General features: G+C 36.5%; 1 protein-coding gene across 1 annotated transcript in view; it reads left to right on the top strand.

The window, feature by feature from the left end:
• The window catches only part of LOC136026630 (N-terminal kinase-like protein), a gene marked incomplete in the record, with an annotated part of 193,298 nt that overhangs the window by 119,493 nt on the left and 53,463 nt on the right, over positions 1 to 20,342 (top strand). The window contains 3 exon segments of the mRNA XM_065703357.1: positions 12,759 to 12,884; positions 15,586 to 15,729; positions 17,471 to 17,596. Of these exon segments, the coding sequence (XP_065559429.1) occupies positions 12,768 to 12,884; positions 15,586 to 15,729; positions 17,471 to 17,596 (387 nt within the window).

The raw sequence follows: 20,342 nt of genomic DNA, 5'->3' as shown, positions 1-20,342 counted from the left end.
AAAAAATGCAAATTTTTGTGCAACCTGCCAAGTTTGATCCATTGTCCAATGCCTATTTCTGTGTTACAACAGTTCAACACATGCATTGGTTAAAGTGCTTTGAGGTAGTAGATGGTGCTTTGACAAATGTACTGGACCAGATTGGTGTGAACAATTTTGCATTTTTGCTGCATGCATTCTGTGTGAGAAAAAAACTGGATCTCTGTGAACTAAGGTTTATTTTAGCCATCAAATCAACCAGGATATAGATTAATAAAGGGTGCTTCTATTTTTCTTGCATTTTACAGCAAGAACTATTTTGTAGTTAGCCTCAAATCATATATTTTTTCTGCAACTTTTACTTACTTAATTTGTCTTAACTAATACTTTCCTAACATATAGACCTTGGCTACATAGCTAAGATCTCCAACTTCTGTCAACATACGACTATGCAAATCGGCTTGCCTTTCAGTTGTCCCACATTTTTTGTTCTTTTTGGATTTTGTAGTAGATTTTTTTGACAAAACAAAGCTCCTTACATTTAGTCCACAGAATCAACCTATTTAATTTACAATTAAAGTATAAACTAAAGTATATTCTGAAAAGAATAAACGCTAGATGAGCTACCTCCTTTTTAAGAATTGAAAAACTTTGGTTTTAGAAGGGTTGTTTGTATTAGTTCTTATTCTATTGGAGTGTATGAGACAAGCCCATGGCTTCATCCATTTTAAGAACTTAAATTCTTCCATTTTAAAAATTGAAAAACTTTGTTTTTAGAATAGTTATTTGCTTTAGTTCTTATACTATTGGAGTGTATGAAACAGGCATATGGCTCCCTCAATTTTTGATTAAAAAAATAAACAACATACATTCTTATAACAGATACACTGTTATAATAAACACTCATAACCAAAGCATGCCTTCTACAAAAGTGGCATATCAGCTTCAAATGCCTTGCTTTGCCAACATATTGAAGAAAATCTTTTCCCAGTTGGAATTATTGAAGACATCCCTCTTGATAAAATCATATTTATACTGAGTGCAAGAATTTCTGTCTCTTTTGTAGTAGTCCTTTTGTCAAAACTGCACACTGCCAATTTTCATGGGGCCAATGGACTGGGAATGGTATGTTTTTTGTTTCCTCTTCATGTCATTGGCTAAGAAATTACTCTGAGGAAAATTTACTTGGCAACTAGATGGCAAACAAAAGTGTTTATAGGATAGGTTTGTTTTGAGCTAGTTGGAAAATGAATGTTTTGCTGGGTAGAAGTTACTAGCCTACTAGTTTGAAAATGATTTGTTTTCAGGGGCAATGTTTGTTTCCAGCTAGTTTGAAAAAATAAGTGTTACTTGGGAGAAGTTATTAGTCAACTAGTTGGAAAATGAATTATTTTCTGGGGTAATATTTGTCTCCAGCTAGTTGAAAGTGTTTTTGGGGAGAAGTTAGGGGAGACCGGGGCGCCTTCGGTCACTTTTTGGATTACCAGCCACCAAGAATTTTACGTTCGTTATTTTGAAAAATCTTGCTGAACGCAGGGAAGAGCAACGTTTGATCTACCAAATCTATTTTGTAGTTTTCTTAGAACTCAACCGGATTGTAAGAAAAAAGTGATCCCGCTGAAGCCCCATTTTGACCGGAGGTGCCCCCAACCCGGGGCACCTTCGGTCGGGCTTGGGGCACCTTCGGTCAGCCTTGCAATTATACGAATTACCTCCGTTATCCTGTCTTTAGATGGCTAAATATACAAAGCTTACTTATGTCTTCGTTTATTGTTTGTAAAAATAAGCCAAAGTAACAAAATCACATCATTTATTACTGTCGGAAGGAAATTTTCGACATCACTTTTGATACAGAGGCAGAGATGGTTGAGTTCAGCGACTTCACTTTTCAGCGGAGACTTGGAAAAAGTGAAAAATCGACGTCGCTGAACTCAATCATCTCTGCGACACGTGCCGTACCCCCACTTCTGCTAGGAATGGGCAATTTCATCTTAACATCCGCCAAATTGACATAGCTTTCATCCACTACTTGTGGGAAAAAAAACTTGCTAGAATCACTGTCCTTTCTGCGAAGGAAACTTACAAAAACTTCACTGTTATCTTTTTCTTTGACGAATCCAACGTAGTGCAGTGAACTTTTCTTGCCTTCGAACTCCACCAACACATAGTCGCCAATACTAAGGGTCCCCAGTGCAAGTGGCTCAGTTAGTTCGTCATCACCGATATGTAGACTATCATCCGTGTCATCATCCAGATGAACTGAAACAACAGATTCTTCATCAGTCGACTGATCGCACAAAGACGTTTGCTGCTTCCTCTTCTGACCCTTGCTTTTCGTTTGACTTGTTGGCTTCTTCATATTTTTTTTCAGCAATCTTGCTTTTGCTTTTGCATCTTTCTCGTCTTGCTTTGCTTTCTTAGCCATCATAGCAGCTTCAATTTTATCTTTCTCTGGTGTGTCCGTCAAAACTCTCGATGCACCCTTTTTCCTTCCGCCCCTATTGCTCTGTTTCCTTAGCAATGCCTTTGGATACGGTCGGACTTCTTCGGGGGTCAAAGCATTAGAGTAACGAATCTCTGCAGCTGGTGTTGCCGGTGCAGTTGACGGTGACGGGCAAGGATCTAGTAGATCCGATACTGGTGGGTTTCTCTCTGTTGCTGATGGGCACGGCTCTGCCTTAGGACAGTCGCTGACAGACGCAGCATAAAAATCCTCATCAGAAAAAGCATTGCGGTTGAAGGGCCAAATGCCAGGCTTCGAAAACCCAGAAATGATGTTGTTCATGGTCAGTGCATTTGGATAAGCATTTCCTACAATCTGGGCAATATGGGTGATCTGGATCCTCTGAAACGGATTTGAAGTCATACAATCATGAAATGCTCTTTTCAAAGCAGACTTCAGTGGTCCAAAGATAGTAATATCTAGAGGCTGAAGACGATGACTGCAGTGGGGTGGGAAGGATAGTAAAACAATGACATTTGCACGGGCGTACATGATAACGTCAAGACCGATGTGGCTCTCATGGTTATCGAGCAATAAGAGGACCGGGCTGTCCTTGGAACATCGAACTTGTTTCTTGAAATGCTGTATCGCCTCGTAAAACAATGTTGCAGTCATCCAACCAGTTGTTTGGGCTAGGCCGAGACTTCCTGCAGGGGCCCCAAACATCATATGATCCTTGAACTTTGCTCTGGGGAATACGAAGACTGGTGGCACGGTTCCACCAATAGCATTGACAAAGCAACAAACAGTAACAAGTTCACCCCTTTCAGCTGTGGTAACCTGACCAACCTACTTGGAACCGGTTTGTGCTATCACCTTGGGGCTGTCAAGTACAGTTGTGACCCCCGTTTCGTCACAGTTCCAAATGCTTTCTCCTGTGAATTTGTATTTGTGCAGGACAGCCTCCAAGTTGTCAAGGAATCTGTCAACATTAGCACGATTGAAGCTCGAGCTGCGAGCTAAGCTAGTGTTCTCTGGCTTTCTGAGAGACAAATCACCTTGCCTTATCATAAAGCCCTTCATCCAGTCTGGCCCAGCCATCTGTGCTTCTTCCCAGTTGTGAGGAACTTTCTTATCTAGTCTTTTTGCATAATCATATGCAAACTTTCGTGTTTGCATCAGGGTCATACCATAATGGACTTTCGAACAATGTTTCAAATAAACAGCAAGCTGGCCCTCTTCATTGGCCGTGAAAACTTTTGCAGTTGACAGTCTCTCTTTTCTTGTCGGAAGAAAAGCACTATTGAATGTGCCACCACTAGAGGTTCCAGAATTAGAGACCCCAGCTTGAATAGGCACTGGTATGCCCCCTTGCTCTTGCTCGCGTAGTTCTTTTGCTCGGCGAACGTTGTCGATAAGGGTTGATTTCGGTATTCCGAAAGCTGTTGCAGTACTACGAATTGAAGCTTTGTCCATCAAAACTTTGGAAACAGCAATGTTCATAGCCTCATCTGACACACCCTTCGGGCGTTTTGGAACTCTGTTCCGAACCATAACCAATGATCTGGAAGAAACTTTGAAATTAAGACTTACCGAATATGGCAGTGTAAAAATGACCTACAGTAAAAGTTTGCGTATGTTTAATAGTGAACCTATTAAATACTGGTATTAAGTTAATATAGAAAATATTATTCATTAGTTTAATTGATTAAAAAAAAATTTCACAAAAAGAAGTTTTCCCAGGAAAAGTAAAGAACTACATTAAACCGAAGATGAACATTAATAAAGTCAAATAATTTTTCCGGTGTAAAACTGTTCAAGTCAGACTCAAAACCCGCAAAAACTAAGAGGAGTAAGGCACACACCCCTCCCCCCGCCGTGCCTTCTAAAGACCAGAACATAATTTGCGATCTACTGAAAACAATCGTTACTTCTCCAGTCATTGAAAAAAACACAATCATAGCCAAAATTACTGAAAACAGACTAATGAATGGGTATTGACAGTTTAATAAAAATTACTGATATTCGTCTTTGAAGGTCTTAATAATTTTGGATTTATTAAAGTTAAAAATGAGAAAATATACAAAATGTATTTTGTTTTGATTTAATTCAACACTTCCCTCAACATTCCCTAAAAGCTTCACTTGAATGCCCTTGGCATTTTTGGACACCATGGGCGAAACCTGCTCCCCTTTCCTGATAAAAGTACTATACATAAATAATGGGCTAATTGCTTAACTTACTGTCCTTTCTCCAACGACTGCGCGGTGGAGGTTGGGTTTGTTTTTTGGTTTGACATTTTCAGAAGCATAGTTATATGACCTTTCAACTATGCTTAAATGACTATCTCAAAATTTTGATCAGGTGGCTTTGGGTGGAAAAGGGGCTTTTAGGAAACCTATTGAAATTTTGAAACTTTGAAAAAATTTGATTGAAACTTCTATGTTCAAAAGGGCATCACTGCCCTTCTCTCGTTCTGAAAGTAACAAACTCTTTTGGTACACCTTACTTTAGTTCTATGCTGGGAGCATCAATGTTAACCACAATTGAATTGTAGAGAGACCTATCTTTAACTTAAAACTGGTAAGGTTACGTTATTCATCAGGTTGGGGTGCCTCCGGTCAGCGACCGAAGGTGCCCCGTCGTGGACTGACCGAAGGTGCCCCAGCCGCCATTTTGTCAAACTTATTTTCTGACCCGAAAACAGAGAAAGATTTCTCCTTAGAAATACCACTATCTTCTAGTCCTATCATTTCTATGTGTATACAAATTTAATCATCGAAATCCATGCCAAACAGAAGGGGAAGGCTAGGTTCAAACAGAAGTAGAGAAACTTACTTTTCGCAAAAAAAATGGTACGAAACTCTCTCCAGCTAAACTGGCTGAAGCTAACTGAGGGAAATTTTCTTCGGACATCCGCCTTGGATAAACAACCTCCCCAGTGCCATCTAGCATAAAAATACGTAAACTCAAAATGAGTTATTGGGGGTGACCGGAGGCACCCCGTGACCGAAGGCGCCCCGGTCTCCCCTACATGTCAACTAGTTGGAAAATGAAAGTTTTGCTGGGGAGAAGTTACTAGTCAACTAGTTGGCAAATTCAGATTATATCTATAGGGGTGGGCCAAATTCTCCAACTAGGTGGCAAAAAGGTTTTTAATTATAAGATTGGATAGTACCATTGTATATAAGCTTATAAACTAATTTTTCCAATAGTCAAAGATCAGATATCCTTCCACTAATGTACCTCTCTTGTTTCAACTCATTTAGGCTACCTGTAAATTGAATCAGCTGGGACAAAATAAAAACCCAAAAAATAAGAGGGGCAGGGAAATGTATAATTTAGGCTATATATTTAGAGATCAGGGTGTGGGGAAATTATAGATGATCTATAGCCAAAGTGTGTTTACTGAAATCATTCTACTTTTTATGAAGTAAGGATTGTTGTTTTTAATTATTTTCTATAGCCAAAAATCAGGGAAAAGGGGTAAATATTGAGCAGTACAGTGGTCAAATATGGCTCTGAAGCATGGGCACTCCAAAAAGCAGATGAAAATTTACTAGATGTTTTCCAGAGAAATTGCCTATGGATTGTTTTGGGTACCCAGCTGGCTGACCATATTTCAAACAGTAGGTTGTACGAAAAGTGTGGTTCAATCCCACTTTCTGGGGCTATAATGAAAGAAAGGTTAAGATGGCTAGGCCACACTCTATGGATGAAGGATGACAGATTACCGAAGATTGTCCTTTTTGGCCAACCGTCTGGGGCTACACGGAAAGCAAGTCGTCCTTGTCTGGGTTGGGAGGATGTCATAAATAAAGATTTAAAGGAAATGGGAACTTCCTGGGAGGGTGTAAAGAGGGAGGCTTTAAATAGATTAGGTTGGAGGAGGAGCGTGCGTAGCTGTGTTGGCCTCAGGCGGCTTGGCGCTGCAGTGAGTTATTAGTAGAGCAGTAGTAGTTCATATTATTGACCTACAAATAAAGTGAGTATTACCTTAAATTGCATTGTCCACCAAATAAGGAGTCATCCTGTAGGTGTTGGTTAGTGAAGATGTTGAGCCAACACTTCAGTTGCATCCCATTTCAAAGCCATGGCTTTGATAACCAGTCTTTGTCCACAGCTCCCTTGAAGGCCTCCACACTAGGGGCTGAGACTGATCCTTTGCTTAGGGAGCTCCAGAGCCCCATTCATATTTCAATGATATTATTCACTGTCTGTGATATTGGTTATATACCTTTTTAATACCTGCATGCACATAGTTTTTTGTTTAATTAAGACTCCCCCTAAATTTTCCCTGCAAGTTTAAACTTGATGCCCTTCGTGTCATTAATTGCTGTAACTTTAGAGGTAGTATTAAGAATATACGTATGGTGTCTGCTGGCTAGTTCAAAATACTCCACAACTCAGCCTGAAATGTGTAACTTAATAATATAAGCTGTTATCGAGATATTGCTTTGTCACTCTTTTGGCAATCAATATAATCATAATTCGTTTGGATTTATTTCAAAATCTGCCAAAATATTCCTTGAAAGATTCACCTTGCCTTTAGGGCAATTGATTTCCCCTTTTAATCATTCTCTGGGAGTTCCAACCTAATACACAAATCAATTCTTAAGATATATTCCTTTGACAATCTAAATGCACATAGTGTTTTTGTTAGGTCGAATTGGTCATCAATATTCCCTCAAACTTACCTTCATAGACTTGGCCTTAATAGTACTAGTATTACAGTAGTTGTAGTAGTAGTAGTAGAAGTAGTTGCAGTGTTAGTGTTGTATTAGTAGTGGTAGGAACAGTATTAATAGCAGTAGTAGCATGTGCATGTTGCCTATTGGTCAGTTGAATATTCCTTTCATGATACCCTGGAAGTTTCACCTAGACATGGTAAGCTGTTCCAAAAAATGTCACTACAGAGCCTTTTTGATGTCCTTTCCTCTTAATGCTCTAAGCCTTGCAAGTTGTTGCAAATGAAGTAGTAGATATAGTAGTTTAGTAGCATTAGTAATATTAGTTAAAGTAGTGTAAGTAGTGACATGCATATATTATCTTTTGTCAATTTATCTTCTCCTTTAAGTGTTCTCTGAAAATTTCAACTTATTTTCCCTTGAGACACCAAGCTGTTCCAAAAATATTGCTGATCACCCACATCAACAATCTGTATGTACATACAGATTGCTGATACAACTGTATCAGTAACTGCTTGTAAAGCTAACAGCATTAAGATGAAAATCTAAAAAAAATATTTGAAAATACAGGTCATCAAAAGCACATATCAACAATGTCATAGCAAAGGCTAATTGCATTAAGTTGAGTACCGAAAACTAGTACTGTGACTACTATTACAACTATGCCCAAGGGTAAGAAGGTGAAATTTTCAGTGAATTTTAGGAGGGAAGGTTGACTGAATCACAGCATGCCATCCATATGCAGGTTGTCAAAAGGGCATATCAGTAATATTTTAGTAACAGTTTTGTATGTGAAGTGAAAACTTGCAAGGACTGTTATGGGGGATGTTGAACTAACAAAAAGACAATATTTGCATCATAGTACTCCTGATTCCGCTCCTACAACTAGGCCTACTGTTAATATTATTATTGCTACAACTACTTCTGGTGCTGCTATTAAGACTAAGGGTGTTAAGGCAAAAATTTCGGACGATATTAAAACCGTATTGAACAAAATCAAAACACACTATGCCCAGGTGACAAGAGTACGTATTAGCAGTGTTTCAGGAACGGTCGATGGTATTAACTTGAGACTACTTGTGTTTTGAAGGGGATGTTGAAGAAAACCAAAGGTACTATGTGCAAGATGCTACTAATGCTACTACACAAGCTAATGGTATTAAGATGAAGCTTTCAAGGAATATTTTGGCAGATTTTGAACTAAATCCAAACAAATTATGATTATGTTAATTGCCAAAAGAGTGAACAAGCAATATCTCAATAACCACTTATATTATTAAGTTACACATTTCAGGCTGAGTTGTGGCATATTTTGAACAAGCCAGCAGACACCATGTGTATATTCTTAATACTACTTCTAAAGTTACATTAATTAATGACACTAAGGGCACCATGTGCATGCAGGTATTTAAAGGGTATATAAGGAATATCAAAGGCAGTGCTGCTCTTTCATTGCTAATAATATCATTGAAATATGAGAGTAGCTAATTCGACTGAAAATTAAAACTTCTAGTGCCCCTTTTAAGAGTCAAAAGTGATAGGAGGATAATCAGCCCTCCTCTTTAGCTCATAATTTTCCAAACACTTCCAGTCAGAATTTTGAGACAGCCATTTTGTACAGCATAGAACAGTCGATTAACTATATTTATTGTGTTATTCTGTAGGTCAACTCTCCACAGTCATGCAATTTGCCCATTATGCTTAAAACTAAATATTGCTTTAAAATTAAATCAGAACGCACTGTGTGTATGCTGGTTGCCAATAAGACATCAGCAATGTCCCAAGAATGACTGAGGATATTAAGTTCGAACTTTTGGGGCTACTTCTAATACTGCTTCTACTCTTAAAATTTAACAATTTTAAAGTGTATGTGTATCCAGGCTGTCAAAGAACATAGATGGAATTTTTAGGAATGGTATTAAGTGTTATTTCTCAGGTCAACTAGTGGAGGTATAAAACTAAATTAAACATTTCTATTTGTCAAGATTTTTAAAAGGGTGCATGTTTATAAAATATTGAAAAAGTTTCTCCAACACACAGATAGCAGGCCAAACTATAAATTCTTGCATAAAAAAGAAAAGATTTAAACCATTATTTTCTTTTTCCCTGGAAAAAATACTATGTCAATATAAAACAAACAGAAATTAATTTAAAAACATTTTCCACAATATAAATTTTCAAAGAATAGTAAAGAACTCCATTAAATCAAAAATGAGCAAAAATAAAATCAAATAATCTACCAAGCGCAAAACTACCACTAATCAGCATAGATAAATAAATGAACCCGAAACAAACAGATATTACTGTAAATAACCTAGTAAAACTCTAAACGATCAGAAATTAACATGAGTATGGCTTACAACCCCTATGCCTTCTCAAGGCTATTAAATAAAAAAAAAAATTTTTTTTAACTGAAAGTAAGGAGCGACATTAAAACTTAAAACGAGCAGAAATTACTTCTTATACGAAAGGGGCTGCTTCTTCATCAACGCCCCGCTCTTTACGCTAAAGTTTGATTCTTTCTCTCAACTCTTCTTTTTAAAACAGTAAAAAACTTTAGCGTAAAGAGCGGGGCGTTGATGAGGAAGCAGCCCCTTTCGTATACGAAGTAATTTCTGTTCGTTTTAAGTTTTAATGTTGCTCCTTACTCTCAGTTAAAAAGAACTTTTTTTATATTTAATTTCTGAACGTTTTTGAATCAATGCATGTTTTGATTTGGCTCTCTGCAGAGGAATAATTAAAACGAAATTTGCATATTATTTTTTTTGGCTAAATGGCTTTCTCATAATTTTGATCGAATGATTTTGAGAAAAAAAGAGCGGGGGAGGAAGCCTAGTTGCCCTCAGATTTTCGGTTAATTAAAAAGGCAACTAGAACTTTTAATTTTTTACGAATCTTTTTATTAGTTAAAGATATACGTAACTTATAAATTAGCTTACGTAAAGAACTTTTGTTTTCTCATGTTTTATTACATATATGAGGGGGTTTGCCCCCTCGTCAGTACCTCGCTCTTTACACTAAAGCTTAAATTTGGTCCCAATTCATTAAGAATGACCCCCGAATCACAAAAGCCGTAGAGTAAATAGTTGAAATTACTAAAAAATACTTTAGCGTAAAGAGCGAGGTATTAGGAGGAGGTGAGCCCATCATATGGGTAATAATTTCTGTTCGTTTTAAGTTTTAATGCTGCTCCTTACTTAAAGCTGAAAAAACTTTTTCATATTTATTTTTTCATTGTTTTTTTAAGTAATGCTAGTAAATCCTGCGCGCCCTTCATGGAAATTTTCTTTCCCCATGACAAATTCCTCAATGGAAAGTTTTCCGAGCATAATCCCCTCTTCTCAACCCCTCCCCCAACCAAAAAATTCTCCTGAAAATGCCTGTACACTTCCCAATAACCATTGCTATATGTAAGCACTGGTCAAAGTTTGTAACTTGTAGCCCCCCCCCCCCCCCCCCACGGGGACTATGGGGGAGTAAGTCGTCCCCAAAGACATAGTTATAAGGTTTTTCGACTACGTTGAATAAAGTGGCTATCTCAGAATTTTGATCCGTTGACTTTGGGAAAATAATTAGCGTGGGAGGGGGCCTAGGCGCCCTCCAATTTTTTTGGTCACTTAAAAAGGGCACTAGAACTTTTCATTTCCGTTTGAATGAGCCCTCTCGCAGCATTCTAGGACAACTGGGTCGATACGATCACCCCTGGGGGAAAAAAAACAACAACAAAACAAATAAACACGAATCCGTGATCTGCCTTCTGGCAAAAAATACAATATTCCACATTTTTGTAGATAGGAGCTTGAAACTTCTACAGTAGGGTTCTCTGATACGCTGAATCTGATGGTGTGATTTTCGTTAAGATTCTAAGACTTTTATGGAGTGTTTCCCCCTATTTTCTAAAATAGCGCAAATTTTCTCAGGCTCGTAACTTTTGATGGGTAAGACTAAACTTTATGAAACTTATATATTTAAAATCAGCATTAAAATGCGATTCATTTAATTTAGCTATTGGTATCAAAATACCATTTTTTATAGTTTTGGTTACTATTGAGCCGGGTCGCTCCTTACTACAGTTCGTTACCACGAACTGTTTGATAACATAATTTGCAATTTACTGAAAAAGTGTAAGGCATTTTCAGTTTAATATAAATATGCTAATATTTGTTCCTTAAACTCTTATATTTTTTTTTTTTTTAGTAATGTGCAAATCATGTTCTACCCTTGAGGAGCCATAGGGATGTGAGCCCTACTCATGTTAATTTTTGCTTGCTTTGAGTTTGACTAGGCTATTTATTGTAATTTCTGTTCCAATTGAATTTTATTTATTTATTTATAGTGCTTTGTGGTAGTTTTACGCTTGGAAGATTATTTGACTTTATTTCTGCTCATTTTTGGCTAAATAGAGCTCTTTACCTTTCTTTGGAAAACATGTTTTGTGGAAAAATAGATTAGTCTTAAAATAAAAATTGCACATATACTTTATTTTTGAAGTATGTGCAACGAAACACAAGTATGTGTTTCGTCCTGTTTCTGGTTTCAGAAATTTATTTTTAGGTCTCAGCTTCTTTTTTTCTTATCTAAAAGGCTTGAATTTTGTAAGATATGCTACATACTACATACTACATGAGATATGCTTCATACCTTCATAGTATTATCATGGTGGACATTTCACAAATTATCCTATCTGGAACACCATGAATGCATAAGCCGTTGGTGGGTGATCTTAAGGAGTGGCGCCTCTTGAGTACAATTTTATATGTGTCCAAACTTCTGTACAGGAAATTATTCTATCTTCCCCTCTTGGGCGTTACGCCTTTCTCCAACTGCTGTGTCCAGGAATTGAGCTCAAGGCCAAGGTGCTAATCTTGCACTGGTCAAGGGGACCCTAATATAAAAAATTAAATGTATGGTGGGTACTTACGCTCCCTGAAAATAGGCCTTAGACCATTTCTTCCAAGTGACTTCAAACTTATATCCATAAATCCTTTGGTCATGAAGACCCCATCATAAAGAAAATAAAAATTGGTTTACCACAAATTTAAGCCCAGAAAAGATCCAAAAGTTGTTTTCTGTCCAATCGAGTTGAAAATTTTAGGGTTCATTTCTCTGAGCTAAGGGGGTCTCATTTTTTAAAGGAAGGGGAATAAGGCGTTTAAAGGTCCTAAAAATTGACCAAACAACTTTTTTTTCTCTTTGCATTTCTAGGGCTGCTTTAAAATAATATGGTAAATGCTTGAAGGGAATGTATAGAAAATAGTGTAAATATGAAGAAAAAAAGAAACTCGTGCTAGACGATCACAACAGTATTACTTCAAATAATTATGCTACTAATACTACTCACAACTATGCAGTACCAAACCACCTGAGGTCAACACAGCTACGCACGCGCCTCCTATATCCCAGTCTTTTCGAAGTCTCCCTTTTAAACCCTCCCAAAGAGTTCCAATTTCCCTGAAATCCTTCCTTACAGCCTCCTTCAAGCCCATTTGGGTAAGACATGCTTTTTTTGCCCTTAATTGTTGGCCCAAAAGGAGGATCTTTGACGATCTGTCATCCTTCATCCATAGAACATGTCCTAGCTATCTCAACCTTTCTCTCCTTATAGACCTAGAAACTAAGATATTTTTAATATATTATTTATATTTTAGTAATGAGAGATGTGGTCCCTTTTTTCCAAGGACCCTTTGAAAGATTTTGGATGTGAAATTCTACCTCATGTCATCAATGAACCAAATGATCAATGCTTCTGGAAGCTAAGTAGGGGAAAGCATAAGGTAATTACTATGTAAACAATATCTGTCATTATGATTGTTATTACTTATTTTCAGAAATTTATAGAAATCAAATGTTGGCTATTAGTACAGAATAGTCATCCCACCCTTTTTTTACTTTTTAAGAGTCATTAGTGATTGGCAATTTCTTGTGGCTTCGGCTTAAATATGCTGTGAAGATTGTGTAGTTTGTAAATATCCATGAATATGGATGTAGCAAATACAACAATTTTAGCGGTTGATGTTCTGTTTTGTGCAAGCATTAAAAAAAAATTAAGTAGTTTTCTGAAATATTCCTGTGAAGACTTAAGCTGCTTATGTTGGCTTTGAGGTTATGTCTTCTGATAGAAGAAATAAATTATTTCTCTGAAGTGAAATGTAATGATATTCGTACTGTATATTTTGGAGAGGCTCTTCAAAGACAGGGCAGGATCTACAAAGCGGTATGTTGGATTTCTTTGTGCGATTAAGTTCTTTAATAAGGATTAATAAATGGCATTTTAATCTATATAAGGAAACGTCGTATAGTATGAAATACCTATATTGTATGTTGCATCCTATGAAATACTTCGTATCTAAATGACATCCTAATAGTCTGTTTTATAAAAAGAGACCTAGGGTGTTGCTGAAGCACTAAGTTATGTCTATAGTTCTTAGGATTTTATGATGAATATCGGAGTAGGTCTGTAGCTTCCTTGGGGGGGGGGGGGGTCAGCAACTTAAATCCCTCTAATACCAATGTCACCAGATATGTGCTGAAAATTCACTTCAGTATTTTTGCTGGTATATGCTCTAGATGATCTCTTACTCTCTTGATGCTCATCTCGGATTTAGCACATCTTATCTTTTTGAGCAACTGAGGAAAGGTAATGTGTCATTAAAATCAACAATCGGCTCTTTTGTTGGAGGGCTTTTTACAAAAGTTGCTAACGCTAATTTAATTGCCTTTAACTCTAGTGATGGAGAAGAAGATCCAGGAGGAAGTTTCTACGTTATCTTGAAAGACCAATCTCACCTCCCCTACTGCTCCAATCTCACCTGCTCCACTTTTGTTAGATTGCTTTGAACCGTCGGTGAAAACGTGTAACCATCCAATGTATGGCTCACAAATGGTAGGATAGAAAAATTAAAAAACATGGGCCCGAGATTGTGTCTTTCTCTCTTGTTAGTAGGCAATCTATAACGGTTGGCAGTTTAACTAACCAAGGTCGATCTTCAGGAAATTATTTTACTTCTCAAAAAGGATTCTTCAAGTGGATTCTTGTGTCGAAATGTAACCTGATGAATTTGGCGGTGATTTGTTATACGAAAAACCAAGTTTTTTTTTTTTTTTTTTTTTTTTTTTTTTTTTTTTTTTTTTTTTTTTTTTTTTTTTTTGTCTACTGTTTCTGTTTTGATTTTGTGTTTTCGGTTAAAAGACTTGATTATAAAAACATCGCCTTAGTTTGATGAAAAACGGTTAATTAGCCTTTTCAAAACTGTTGCAGCTAATTTGTCTGTTCTTTTCTTTGGCCCTTTAGGGCCTCCAATCAATTACCGATTGTGTGAAGGCATTTCTCTTGCGATTTTGTTTCGATTGCTCTTTGTTTCGTTGAATTATTGAAAACAACTCACCAATTTTTCTCTCCATTTTTATGGTGGAAAGGCATTATGGGCTTCATAATTACTGTAATTTATATTTTGGGAAAATGCACAATAGATGATTAAAATTGTTACCAAACCACTGTTTTTTAATGGAACCTAATTTAAATATCAGATATTTAACCAGAGATTTGATTCGAGAGAAGGATTAGAGTTTGACATCCCAGACAAGATGGATAATTCCATTCTGAAAAAAAGGTCCATAGAAAACAACATCCCTAAGTCGATGCATTTTGTTAAGAGCAGTAAAGTGCAAATGCTGTAGTGGAAAGTGGTAAATGTTTACAAGCGTAGGATTTCATTGAAAAAGTTAATAAAGCGGAAGTGCCTTAAGGATGCATTTTGATCTGACCCTTAGTGAGGTAGATCAGACAATTTCCTCAGGAGAGTTATTTACATCAAAATGCAAATTTTTAGTTGCAGAACTCTCGAATTTTTGGGGGAGTGCTTCCAAACAATCTAAGGGAATAATCTCCTCCTCCCCCTTTTTTGTAAATGCGTTTGCTACCCTGTATGTTTCTTACTGTTGCTTTGAAAGTGAATATATTCTTTGGTGATAAATTAAGCTTTGCTTATTTTGAAGTATGTATTTCTAGGTAGAGGCTTTTCTTTTGCTTCTTGTAAGTCTTGTGTAAAACTTGTAAAGACAGTTAAGTTTATTTACTGAATGTTTCTTTTGGCACACTTCTTAAAAAAGAAAGTTTTTACTTTAACTCTCGCCGAATGACAGAGTTACAAAAACAGACAGTAATTATATCATTTTTCGTTTTTTATTTTGATTTGGTCTTTATAGCAAAAATAAAAGTTATATACGCGATAATGGCCAAACAATCGTCGATTTTGTGCGTATTACAAAATGTTTAAAGACGTCAAATTTGATCTGTCAAATGAGTTTTTCTATAGTTTTTTTATACAAAATTTTATTAATTGTATCTTTCTGGGCTAATATTCTAATTCGTCTCAAAATATTGCAAATCTGTATTGCAATGTTGTTTACCAGTATCAATATTAATGTACCTGATTCTTCCGTAAGAGACTCGATATAGTTGTAATGTCTTTTTAGGTCAGTGGGAAGTCTGTAACAATTTTTTCAGTTGACACAAGATTTGGTGCAAGCAATACTGAGCTAGAGTATGCGAAAACATGCGCTAAGAAACTCAAGACATTGCGGCACCCCTCAGTACTCCAGTTTGTTGACAGTGTTGAGGTAAGACCATAGAGATATTTGATTTTGTTGAGGGCCAACTCGAATATCATTAATAATATGTTGTTTTGTTTGCAAAATAATCTTGGAATAAAAACAACGAAATTGAGTCGAAAAAAATTTGCTCATTCAAAATAAAAAGACGTTTTAGACTAGTCTTATAGGACTTTTTTTCTACTCATATTTTGATTTAACCAACCTTTAAAAAATTCTTTAATTACTGCCAGCTGAAGATATGCTAGATTATGAGGATTTTCATAACTATGAGCACCAGTACCCCTCCCCCCCCCCATTTGAATGAAAACTTGGTACTCAATCATCTACTTCAACGTAACACTTTCCCACCTTCGTGTGTAGGAATTTAAGTGCCAGCTTTATTTAAAAATTAAAACCCCTTTCCATTTTGTCAATGAAAAAAGGGAATAAGCCCCATGAGGTATTCAATCTTGATGTATATTAATCCTGGAGTCCTTGAAAGCTATGAGTGTAATGACTACCCGTCTGAAAAAGGTTTGGTTTAGCCGTGCAATCGTTTCAGAAAGTCCCAAACTTTAATAAATTCAATTTTAAAGCTTACCCAAAATCTTTTTTGAATAGCCTACTTTTTACAAAGGAGCTTCTAGCTGTAATAGCCCTCTAGCCCTAATACTATAACTAATGGGAATGACGAAAATTCAACGGATGAATATGAATCCAGGCCTCACTCTAGCTACGATTGATGTTTTTTTTTTCCTTTTCTAAAATTAGATAAAATTAATTTTAATTACTTTTTTAAGCTAAAATTACTTAAGTATTTGCAGGAAAGACCCCATTCCTTAATACAACAAACTGTTTCCATGTATGTGGGGAACAAAGCTTTGGCTGTGTCCTGGTTTATAAGCCTTTTATTCCTTCTTCGGAAAACAAAAATGGTTAGACATTCAGAATTATTTAGTAAAGTGATCCTTGAGTCTCCGTTAAAATATTTCTGTCTAATTCTAAGTAGGGCTATGGAGTCAGCTATAAACTATAACTGACTCCAGCCATCTTCAGTATACCAACTTCCATTCAGCAATGATCTTCTAAAACAGCAACTGCTAGTCCACAACTCGACTCCACAGTCTTGTTTTGAAGCTTCAATTAACTAGATTTTATAAGCTATAACTGACTCCAGCCATCTTCAGTATACCAACTTCCATTCAGCAATGATCTTCTAAAACTGCAACTGCTAGTCCACGGCTCGACTCCACAGTCGTGTTTTGAAGCTTCAATTAACTAGATTTTATAAGCTATAACTGGCTCCAGACATTTTCAATATACTGACTCCAACTCCGACTCCATTCAGAAAAATTTATTAAAGCTCCGACTCCATGACTCTGACTTCGACTCCACAGCCCTAATTCTAAGGATAAAACGAGATAGGACGAGTCCTAAAACCACTTCCATTAGACATTATAAATGAATAAAGTCCAAAACAATTTCAACCGGGTAAAAAAAAAAAGAAATACGGATGTCTCGGCAATGAACACCAGGCCATTTTAGGCGCAAAGAAAAAAAATTGTATTACTAGTTCTAGAGACATCAGTATTCTTACAGCTAGAGCTTATTGTTGGTAGGTTCTTGCTACTATATCATTTTTCAATGTTTTCAATTTTGGTGTTATTTTTAGTAACATCCATATTGTGGTATCGTAACATTATATATATGACTTAATAGATTCCAATACTGTATATACTGTTATTATTATGTATCTTTTTAATTCTAGACAGAAAAATTTGTACACCTGGCCACGGAAGAATGCAGCCCTTTGTGGGACTATCTCTTTATGCAAACAGACTGGGATGATATCCAGAAAGAGATGTCTATCAATTGGGGACTTTTTCACATACTAGTAAGCTTAAAGGTTTTTTCGTCTCTTACGTGTTTACTGTTGTGTATACTTACTCCCTTTTTGTATTTTTCTCTAAAAATATATTGATTTGGCATCATTCGATGGGTATTGCTGGAAAATTAAACCTTTTAAATAAAATTTATGGGTCCTTGTCAGTTTCTAGTAAGGTAGGATATGAATATAAATGTTTATGCATAGAGATGTATGTCATGAAAAACCTCTAAATTAGTATTGAACAGTTTTCAGCTGTCTTTTTCTTGTTGTGTTGTTGATAGCAATGTTGTCAAGGGAGAGTAACATGTCCAGGAGGTATTATAAGTTGGTAATAGGGCTGCCTCTACTATTAATGTCTCCCCATCACAGCCATATTTTTTATATTTCTTATATCACATTGCTTTGAATTAATATTTTTTGAGTTGGTTTCCAATGTAGATATTGCTTGGATTGTTCAGAATTGCCCGAAACGGATTGTTTTGGGTACCTGACTGGAACTTCGGCCGATTAAATGGATGCCAGCTTATCCTTTTTTCTGAGGGCACTTTCCAAGATTTAATAAAGCAAGAAATCGTATCTCGTAAACAAACCATTTAACCAACTAGACTAAAAAAAAAGATAAAGATTCTCCAGAGCCATTGCTGGCCCTTAAGGCGTCGAATCGACGTTTCAGTTGCTGGGTGTTTTTTACAGGGACAAGTAGCAAGCTTGGCGCCCAACCTTGCTGCGGCGGGGATCGAACCCTGGGCCCCGTATTGCCAAGCAGAGCACCAATCCACTGTGCTACAACAGGTTAACCAACTAGACTAATAATGGGTCTAAACCACTTTGCTCTCTTTATTACATATTATTTATGTTTATTCAGCTTCAAGGAGGCATTTCCAATGTCCCTAGATGTATTCCTCTCCTTATCTTTGACTAAGCTTTTGATCCTTCTCAAATATTGGAATGAAATCCAGTTTTATTTTATTTCTTCTGTAAGGTCTGGTCCTTTTCCTTTAAATGTGTATCACACTATATGGAAGACACCTCTTGTGTCAGTTCTAGGATGCCACTCAGCTGTTTTACGGCTTTTAGAATAAAAGTGATAAATTCTCTTGGCTTTGTTTTTCTTCCTTTTTTTGCCTTCTTTATTTCTTCCTTTTGTTTGTGGCCATTTTTGTAGTTTTTTATTGTTGAGACTCTTTAAAGTGTTTATAGTGACCTGTCACGTTTTGTGGTATAATTCCGTTCCTTTCTGTTTTGCGTGGCCAAAAAGCCTTGTGCAGGGAATGAGGATGCAGGTACTTTGTTTTGTATATTGCGTAATTATAATAACGTTGTAACAACATTTTGCATTATAATAACGTAATTATGTAAATCTACGACTACTCTGGCCTAAAATCATTAGGGCAATTATCTATTCCAAAAAATAATATTGATTCCTCTATTCTCTACAGTAACCAGGATGTGTCCAGTTGCCTCTTGATGTTATTGTGAATAAAAGGAAATAAAAATAAACAGTATTTTTCACCTGAAAGTAAGGAGCAACGTTGGAATTTAAAATGAACAGGAATTATTCTGTACATGAAGGGGGGCAGCTCCCCCCTCAACTTTTCGCTCTTCACGCTAAAGTTCGACTCATGTATGGAATAATTTATGTTCATTTTAAGTTTTAATGATGGTCCTTACTTTCAGCTGAAAGAACTTGTTGTTTGCTTTTTTTTTTATTTGATTTCTGGTCGTTTTCCAGGTCTTGCCCAGAAACCCCTCCCCCTTCCGTGAAAACTTTCCCCCAGAAAGTTCCTCTCTCCTTTGAAAAGTTCTTCACGTGTAAAGTTCACCCACATAAATTTCTCTCTTGTGACCCCCCCTCCCCCAAACAATTTCCCCTTGCTCTGTACTCCCTCGAAAAACTCCCCTAAAAAATCTCCTTACTTTCATTTTAAAAAAAATATATTTTGTTATTTAATTTCTGATCGTTTTTCAAATTATGCCAGAAACTCCCCTTTCCCTCCGTGAAAAATTTTCCTGGAAAATCCAACCCCTTATGGAAAGTTCCTGCAGTGGAAAAAAAAAAACACGAAGTAAATTCTTCCCCAAAAAAATTTTCATGTGTATCCCAATAACAAATACTATGTGTAAAATATAGACAAATTGCATAACTTACAGGTCTTTCCCCTGGGGCTTTCAGGGTCATGTCATTCCCAGTGGCATAGTTACTGAACCTTTCAAATATGCTAAACCGAAATTTCGTGGTTCGCAATCCCTACTTTTTGGCCAGCAACTATGCTGGCTATTCCAAAATTTTAATCAGATGTTAGTGGGGGGGGCGGGAAGTTGCCCCCTAATCTTTTTTGTCACTTCAAAAAGCGCACTAGAACTTTTAATTTCCGTTTGAACGAGCCCTCTCAATCTTTTAGGACCTTTGGCTCGAAACGATTACTCCTGGAGAAAAAATCTTTTTTTAGAGTTTCGGTTGCTGGTGGGCCGATTTATTCCTTACTTACACTTCATTATTACTAACTGTTTAATTTGCGTCAATAAGTGTGGACAGTACGCTCATAATTGTGGCCAAAATAGGAAGAAATATGCTTTAGGTGGGAAACAGCTATTCAATAACCAAAAGACCTTAGTTAAACTCCCTGCATGATTGGCCATAGAGATTTTTTTAGGGGGATGGGAGGGAATTTGATGTTGGATTTTTTTATTGGATTAATCAACAAATAAAATTGATTAAAAATGGAACAAAAATTAATTTAAACTGCAAGCA

Source organism: Artemia franciscana, chromosome 1, assembly GCF_032884065.1.
Source record: "Artemia franciscana chromosome 1, ASM3288406v1, whole genome shotgun sequence".
Classification (NCBI taxonomy): domain Eukaryota; kingdom Metazoa; phylum Arthropoda; class Branchiopoda; order Anostraca; family Artemiidae; genus Artemia; species Artemia franciscana.
The sequence above is the reverse complement of the archived record's forward strand: the minus strand, read 5'-3'. Positions and strand labels throughout refer to the sequence as shown.